This window comes from Humulus lupulus, chromosome 8, assembly GCF_963169125.1.
Source record: "Humulus lupulus chromosome 8, drHumLupu1.1, whole genome shotgun sequence".
NCBI lineage: Eukaryota > Viridiplantae > Streptophyta > Magnoliopsida > Rosales > Cannabaceae > Humulus > Humulus lupulus.
Window position 1 is genome coordinate 145149841 of NC_084800.1, and position 9533 is coordinate 145159373.

At 32.3% G+C, this 9533-nt stretch overlaps 1 protein-coding gene across 1 annotated transcript; it reads right to left on the reverse strand.

Moving 5' to 3' along the window:
• Window positions 1-3703: 3703 nt before the first annotated feature.
• On the reverse strand, window positions 3704-5874 carry LOC133798540 (uncharacterized). The gene is made up of 3 exons (XM_062236872.1): window positions 5549-5874; window positions 5097-5442; window positions 3704-3985 (listed from the first exon to the last, which is right to left on the reverse strand). Exons 1-3 carry the CDS (start codon window positions 5800-5802, stop codon window positions 3920-3922), a joined length of 666 nt encoding a protein of 221 aa, XP_062092856.1. The 5' UTR covers window positions 5803-5874; the 3' UTR covers window positions 3704-3919.
• Window positions 5875-9533: the final 3659 nt, after the last annotated feature.

A 9533-nucleotide genomic window follows, 5' to 3' on the forward strand; every position in this document is an offset into this window, starting at 1 on the left:
CTCCATGAATCAATGGTGTAAAATAGAAAACATGAGTAAATGTTGACATCGTCGTCAAGAGCTGCTGCCACTACGTGGACACAAGGTATTCACCCTAGCATGAGCATGATTTGGTCATCAATCACCTTAGCATGATTTGGTCACCTGAGCTACTGCCCCTATGAGCTGAAACACACCACATGAGCATGATTTGGTCATCAATCACCTTAGCATCACCATCTGCATTCGACATGAAATTCAAACTGGCCAATTTCGTGGACATTCATGAACCTTCCTTTATCAGCAATTTGTGACAAATCTTCCTCCATCAGGGTGATAATTTGGTGGTACTCTTCTCTGACTCACTGTGTTGTTTAGAAAACCAAGACTGAAGTGTGAATCAAATGAATTCCAAAAAAAATAGCGACACGAAAGGTTCTTGCATCTTCAGTTTTTTTGTTGAAGCTTTCAATGTAGTTGTTTGTCATTATATTGTACCGATTCCCAGGAAAGAAATGACGATGGCACTTATCAAAAGCAATTCCCTCCAATTATTCAGCTATGGCAGGATCCATTTGCATTATATTGTCAAAGTGCATTTGAAATTTTGTCTTTCTCTAGGCATAGGCCGCTGCCCACATCTCATTGTGATAGCGATCAGTCTTGAACATATTTTTTACATTTATACTAATATGATGGTGGCATGCACCGTGGTAGGCATCAAGGATGACAACCTCCAAAGCATGATTAATGCAAGCATGCCTATCTATATGAAAGTCAGATCATCGATGTCCCCAATGACTTCCTTCAATTTTTTCATGGAATATTTCCAAGAGTTGTGGTTGTCCTCGTCCACCAACCTGAACACAATTGGATACAAGTGACTATTCGCATTCAACGCAATGACACATAGCATGTGGCCACCATACTTGGTCTTCAAGAATGTGCCATCTACACATATCATAGGACAACAAGATATGGATCCCCTTCTACAAAATCCAAGGGAGAAAATTCAATATAGCAAGTGACTATCTTCAGTGACAAAATCAATAATTGTACCTGGATTCTTTTGTTGCAACATGTGCAAGTAAGAAGGTATCTTGGAATAAGAATCTTCAGGTTTCTCCCTAACATACATAAGTGCCTTCTCTCTACATCCCATGCCTTTGCATAACCGATATCAATCATGTAATTTTTCTTCACATCCTCCCTTATATTGTTTGCTATGTAACATATTTATTCTTGATATGTTGCCCAACAACCCACGGTGCTGCTTGACGGTGATCTTTTTGTCGCACTTCTAGTAAACAGTAGAACTTGAAATAAAAAAATTACCTAGAATCATTGACATATATAAATTTCAATTTCAATAAATAGAGAAAAAAAATAACCAACCATCAACATTCGACATTCCAAAAATTCAGCAAGAATTTCTATATCGAGTCCCTATCGAGCATGCATCAATTTCAGGTATTAATTTATTAACACATCCTACTATCGAGCAAACATCAACAACATACATATAAGAAAAACCGTCGAGTAGGCATCGAGCAACCATCGAGCAAGCATCAATACCATACATGTAAGAAATATCATCAAGCAACCATCGAGCACAAAAAAAAAAAAAAAAGCAGAAATATGTCCATAAAAAAAAATTCACAAACAAACCAACATAACAAAACAAAGAATACACAAATCTGTTCAAAATACCGAAAAAGATTAAAGGAAACATAACTCATCGTTATATTTAAGAAAAAATTACTTACCCATATATTTCTACTCCAAGAATCCTCAAAATGTATGTTTCTTTGGGTATTTTGTTGATCTCTACAAGATGGTTGAAGTTATGGAAGTTTTTATGTAAGAAATTTGGTGTTGGTGATGGCGTCGTGGTGGCTGCCGTGGGAGAAGAGTGGTGAGATGGTGGTTGCTGTGCTAGAGAGAGAGAGAGAGAGAGAGAGAGAGAGAGAGAAATAAGTGGGAGGGAAAAAATGAGAGGGGTATTTTGGAAAAATGTGAAAATTTTAGCATCATTTTTTAATGTTCATAGTGTCTAGTATAATTTTTAATTTGCAACCCCCGTTAAGCATAAAAACTCAAATTTCCCATGTTCAATAAGTTAAACAAGTACGCTGGTGTGCATGCCAGTTAAGAAGCAAGCAAATGGCTTGGACATTCTTGCTCATGTCCATCGTCGTTAACACTATGTTTGATAGGGATGAGAGATGAGTGGATGGAGAGGGGTGGAGGGAGAGTAGTGGGAGGAGATGTTGAATCCTTTTGTTTGGCAGGAGGAAGAGAGGAAAGGATAGGAGAGAGGGAGGGAGACCTTCTTCCTCCAAAGCTTAAATATTCAATCACTCCATTTTTGGAGGGATCCAAGAAAAAGACAAAAATAATATATAAAATATCATATATAACTTTTCAAAAATTAATAAATATTCATATGAAATAGATAAAATGGTAATTTTAATAATTAATTTCATCTCCATAATTCCAACTTCATATTTAATAACAAACAACATAAAAGAACACAACTATCGCCTTCATCTTTCTTAAACTCTTCATTCATCCTACTCCTCATCCTTCTTAAATTCTCAATTCACCATTCTATCTCTTTCCTACTAAACATAGCCTAACTCTTTTGAGCCTTAGGCTGATGTGAGTCTTTGACTATTGGGCTTGGCCCGAACAATTGGCCCAACAATTTTCATATTTTGGGTCTCTTTAATATAGCTTTCAAAGTTAGAGTTTAAAAGCTATTTTAGAGGGTGTTTGAATAAATTTTCAAAACATTTTATGTGTCTAATAAAAGTTCTATTTAAGGAAGTAAATATCTATTTTCAAAAAGTTCTACTAATAATTAAATATATTTTAATATTAATCAAGCTCCTATTTCATTTGTATTCTAATAATAAATTTCTAATTTTTTGCTTTTTTATTTATCATATTTCTAATTTTATGCTTATGAAATTGATAAAAATAAATAAAAACATTACAATCAATGAACTAAAAGAAACGAGTGAAACAAAAATATTCCGAACGAGCTCTTTGTGCATTGATAATTGCGTTTTCTTACTTAAATTTGTGTGCCATTTCATCGAACGAAACAATTCTTGATAAAAGATCCTACTGTAGGTATGCATGCAATTTCAGTCTCAAAAACAAAAGCCGATGTTGTTTTTAACTACTTTTTTCTTTTCTAAAAGTGTTGCATTCTACGTTTTTGGTATTAGTTTGGTTTTCTATTATCACCTGACTTTTTTTTTGAAAAGGGAATTATAACCAGACATTGCTACTGGCATTTGTGAGAGTGTCTCACATATAATAGTACCATATCATATTGCAGGAAAAAGAAATTAAAAAGTAATAGGTGTGATAATATTGTCTATATACTTTGCTAAAATGCATGTGGATGTGGAAGATTTGAAGGTTAAGTTCATTTGGTCAATGGACTGGAAGTTGAAGTTCCTTTGGTCCATGAAATACAAAAACAAAACCTTCACTTTTATTTATTTTTTTGGCATTTTAATGTTTCTAACAAACTGTATAATCTCTTTACACCTTTCTTCCTCTACTTTATTTTTGTTTTATTTTTTTACCTTATTCATTTGTTTAAGCTTCAACGTATTTGGTTATGGTGAAACACGTGATATGAGATGAGACCCGTTAGCGATAAATTAAAGCCGTCCATTCTCATTGCCGTACATCTCAACAATAAAGCTTACATGGGTCCAAATAATCCGTCAATTTTTTATGTAACCAATCCAAAAGCAAGTGTTTATTCACTGAGCATCAGAGCATTCATCTTAATAACGTATATAGGTCACATTTCTTTGTAAAGGAATACACTCTTATAGAGAAAAGAAAGGAGGATTTGACAATTTACGTTATGACGGGTTGATACAGAGACATAAAATGTTAGGTTATAATAAGCTTGCTAGTCATCAATCAAGAAAACGACTCCATTTTCCTTGGTGAAGTGATGCGTTGTGTGATCAACCAGCTGCAAAGCCATAGGAAGCTATCAAATAAATTGATTGTCGTATGCAATTATTAAGAAAAGAAAGAAAGTCACAAACTGATGTGGAAACTATAATTGCATGACAATTGAACAAGAATAGAGAAAACTAACAAACATTTTAGTCAAGTCACTCAACCAAGGTGATTTGCTACTAATGAGTAACGCAAAAAGGAGTCCACCAAACTTTGACCTTTAATTTATTGATGCATTATAAAGAAAGGATGGGGAGAGAAAAGGGATATTTTTTTTGGTGAACAAAGTCAACAGAGCCCCCTGATGTCAGGATAAGCATTGCCCTGAGGAAAATAATGATTTCTACTTTTGTAAGCTCAAATAATAGAGTATGACAACCAAATTCCAAATAGAGCTACTACCTTAGTGGCTTGACAAGTTAGGTGGGGTTCAGTACCCAAAAGTTATTGAATGCATATCATATAAAAGCTTTTTGAGCAACTTCACCAGAAGCAAAAGGAAAAGAATGCATGAAAATCATTGGTTTCAATTCAACCAGGAGGAAAAAGCAATTACAAGATGATTGATTTGAACGACATGGGCATAGTTCAGCTACCATTTCACCAAATTGCAAATTCCAAAGACAAGTTAAAGTGAAGTAAAGGGCTTTCTATAACATAATGGGGCCTAAAACAATGCAGCTTTCAGTCTCATCTCATTCCAGCCTTGTAATGAAAGCTATATATAAAAATTCATTTAAAAAAAAACAATGAGAGCGATACTGAAAAACATACTTTAAAAAAAGAATATATTAGCCATTTCCAACTGGAATTCGAAACTAGACCACTAGTTAAACACACTCTTCCAACCACTTGAGCTAACCAAGCTCCAAGTAGTAGTAAGGAAACATAAACATAATGTACTTTACTACTCTATCCGTAGAGAAAAAGGTTTTCAAAAATGAATACAACAACAACAAACAAAAATGTTATCTTTCCATTTCTCAATTTTTACTAATTTTGTTAATACTACTTACTGTGCATTACAGATTATTAGTAAACGTGTGATCATAGTTAAATCTAGCTCTAAAAATTTCAGAAAAGTAATCCAAGAAAAAAGAGCACATAAAACAAGCTCTTACATTGGTGTCAGTAAGCTCCAGATTATAGAAATCCATAGACCCGGGCTTGAAAATTGGTCCAGCATGCCAAGTCCCACGATTGAGCTTAATGAACTTAGAACCTGAAATTTTGAAAACACGAACCTCCTCAACACGTGGAGGCTCATAGAAATGGCCACTCGAAGCCTTCACACCGTTCTTGCCCGAATCACTATCTGTTTTATTTGTTTTTTCTAATATCGATGGCCTAGCCACCCCAAGATACCATTCATGGCCCCCAATCGAACCTAGACACTGGGTCACGCTCGCATGGTGTGTAATTGTCGCAAATTTCAGAGGTCTTTTCTCAATTTTCATAATGTATAACCTGTTCGATACGAAACCCTAAATTAACGATCATCGATTTAAATTCAATGTATTTGGTACTGGATAAAGCTTGAATGAAAACCCTAAGAATGAATTGAGATCAAAACCTGGGAATTCCACGGGTGAGATCGAGTTGAGCATCTTTAGGGCTGAAAACGTCGCCGTCCTCGGAGGCCTCGACGACCTGACCGAAGTGTTGGAAGGTCTCCGGAGTGGCTTCGATCGGCTTTAGCTTGATCGCGGCTGGCTTTGGTTTCGATCCATAGGGAATTTCCATTTTTATCCGTTGTCCTGAGAAAGGAGGAGAGGTTGCCGGATAAGAAGACACGGGTGGAGGAAACGGAATCATTGTGCTAATCATAAGAAGAACGTCGTCGTTTTCCTATTATTTGAAAACGACTAGATTTTGGGTGCGGCTTATTTTAATGGTCTTAATTAAATATTGGTAGAAAGTTTTAAATTCGGAGAGTTGCAGCGAAAATATTTGATTTATTCTAAAATTTGAACTTAAATACTTAAATATTGGTAAAAGTATCGTGACATATTCGTTGTAGCTGATCATACATTTCAGTTTAGTCTAGTGAAAATAATTTCTTTTCGTAGACTTAACAATGAGATACTAATGACTGCAAAACAAATGTATGACGAAGTGTATTTTTGTGGTAAAAAACATTATTTAAGCTTAACTTCTAAAGCAATTTTTCTAAAAATAAAAAATTCAAATAATTAAGTATTTTTGCTGGAAATATTTATAGTATTACCATTTTTTGGGTAGTGACAAATACAAAATCAGGATGATGACGTGGACTGCATATCTAGTCAAGGTAAGTCAAGTAGAGCTCAAATCAAGATGGTTTATTTTGTTTAAAATGTAATCTAGTCGTACCAAAGTAAGATTTGTCTAGGTAAATTGTCCTGGGCGAGTAGAATGCCTCAACCAAGAAGATTATGATGTTGATCGCATTTGATTTATCATTTATTATATTTAATGAATAATTAAATATCCTTTTACGTGGTAAAAGTTGTATTCTTTAGAGATTGGGAAATAAGTTAAGATATTAGTTATTCAAATTCAAATGTAATGGGGGTTTAGCTATAAATAGGTGACCATCATAGTAGAAATGAAGCATAATTTTCATTTAGAAAGGTTGTCGATTTGTGTAATTATTACTTATTGCTTAAAAAACAATCAATTGACCGGGGTTTATTTTGATTATTTAGAACTAAGCAAAAAGATTAATAAGAATAATTCGTGGATGCAAGTCATCATTTTTGAAATCGATCATTGTTCTGGGTAGGAAATAAATGAATTTGAGCTTATCGATGAGAACGACAAGGCCCAATTAGTTGAGGATGACCCTACCAGAGAGGTAAGGGTTTAAAAGAATTTGAATAAAAGAAGTTAGAGTGAAGTTGGTCATATTTTTGAGGAACTAGGACGTCCACGCCTAATCGCACAAGGACATAATTGAAATAAGTTCGACAAACATCAACCATACCTTGAACCTCGACCCAAAAATGTCAGCAGTTCAATAAAAAACTAGATCTTTAAATCTAAATAGGTATGATCTTCTAAAGGAAAAAGTGAAAAAAACTCGAGGATAACGAATTCACTCAAAAAGCGTTTTGCCCAATTTGAGTGGCAAATCCAATATTTGTTAGAAAGCTCACAATGAAATGACGAACTTGTGTGAGTTTCATGAACATTAATAAAGCATACGCGAAGGATTATTTTTGTTTACCTAACATAGATTAGCTATAAAATGCTACATCAAAATATGAACTAATTACATTTATAGACGTATACTTTGGTTCAATCAGATCGTGATGCACCCCCAACTTGACACAACAGCTTCACAACTAATTGCTAAAATATTGCGTCATCACTACCTAGCATGTTGATCACCATTAATGGTGATAGAATTGACCCAAGTCATGATAATGATTGGTACAACTTATAATTTTTTTGAAACAAATAATTTAAAAGGAAAAAATAATTTTAAATACATTTTAAAATATTAAAGTAATATAAATTAGTTTTAAAATTAAAATAAAATAAATAATTCAATTTAACATAAAAAACATCTTATTACTTAACTCTAAAATACAAAAAAAAAAAAACCTAAATATTTAATTAATTAAACAAAAGTAACATTTAACAATACCCATTCTTCTTCTTCTTAACTTTCTAAGGCAACTGAAGGAGGGGAGGCAGCTGGAGGCAGATCGTACGACTAGAGGCTCGATGGGGCTGGGTGATTAATGAAGAGAACATGTGGTGAAGCTAGTGCTGACAAAGGCATCGTGGTGGAGCTTGGTTGACGTGGCTAGATTCTTGAGGTGGTTGATTGACGAGAAGCGAAGATGACAAGTCATCTGGGTGGAGCTTGATGTCTGATGGAATGGTGGCATTGTTCTGGGCAGAGGGTGATGGGGATGTAGGCAGATGATGATGTTCTAAGCAAGGCTTGAGGTCTGACGGGAACATGTGAGTTTTGATTTGCCTTTACTAATTTGGGCATTACACGACAATAAAAATTTCATGAACATTTGGTGTTCTTAAGGTGTTCATGTTGTTCTTTAGTAGTTTTTTTTGAATGTTTCAAATTCTAATAGTTTTGATGATTTTTTTTCTTTGATCCTGTACTTCAAAGAAAGATTTGAACAATTTTTTGGTGATCTTGATGAATGTTCAGCTAAATATTTCATATATTTTAATTGTTGTTTGATATTTTTTAGTTTTTATGTTATTGTTTAAAATAAATTATAAGTTGGTCCAATTATATCATGACATGTGTCAGTCTAGTTAGCATTAATAATGGTTAACAAATTTAGTAGTGATAGAAGTTAGGGGTGCTCAGGATCAAAACCAATCAAATTATTCGAATCAACACAAATCAATCCAATTATAAAAAATTGGATATCCAATTACAATTTGATTGGATTGAATTTGAAAAGTTAGATGTTTATTGGATTAAATCGGTTGTTGGATGACACTCTGAAAATCAAATTAGGAACCAATCCAATCCAACCTTAATTAAAAAATACATATTATATTAAATATAAATATATTTAATTATGTTAGTTTATATTGGTAGTCATTTAGTAGAATTTATTATTGTTGTTGTTTTGATGCTATGTTAGCACTTTGGAGATATTATTGTTGTTATTTTTATATTATATTAGTACTTTAGTTATTAATTTGAGATTTACTAGTTTTAAATTTTAATGGTTCTAGTGTAAGCTTAATATTTCACTTGTATATGCATCATGTTAAGGACTTAATGTGTTGGTTTTAAGTTCTTAATATAGTATTATTATTAAATATCGTTAGTTTTTTGTATGATTTTTTTTATACTTTTTTACTTGTTAATCTTTTTAATATTAAAATTTAAGTTAATAGATAAAAAAACATGATTAAAAAAACCGATATAATCCAATTACAATCCAATTTTAATTGGATTGGATTGGATTGGATTGGATTGGATACTTATTTTCAACATCCAGCCGTTAATTGGATTGGATTAGTTAGAGGCAAAAAAATTTGATCGGATCGGATGAGCACCCATAGAGAAAACGTTAATGTGTTTTCCAAAAAGAAAAAAGAAAAAAGAAAAAAAAGCAATAAATTAAATTGAAAACGACACCATCTCTATTAATAAAAACAAATGAACATATTTCTATTAACTAGTTCCGCACGTGCAGTATTTATTTTTTAAAAAAATATAATATTAATTATTTTGTGAAAAAAAAATATCGCTACTATATAAAAAGTGTGTAGATAAGGCAAATTATTGGTTTTAATGGTGTGTTTTCTTAACAATATTCTAAATATTTAACGAAATCTACTAAAACTAACTAAAAATAAATATTTATTAATTATATTAATATAAATTAAAATATTATAAAATATCATTATTATAATAATATTTAATATAAGACTACATATATAATAATTATATTAATATAAATTCAAATGTTATAAAATATTATTATTATAATAATATATAATACAATACTAGATATTTAATAATTATATTAATATAAATTTAAATGTTATAAAAATATTATTATGACAATAATATATAATCA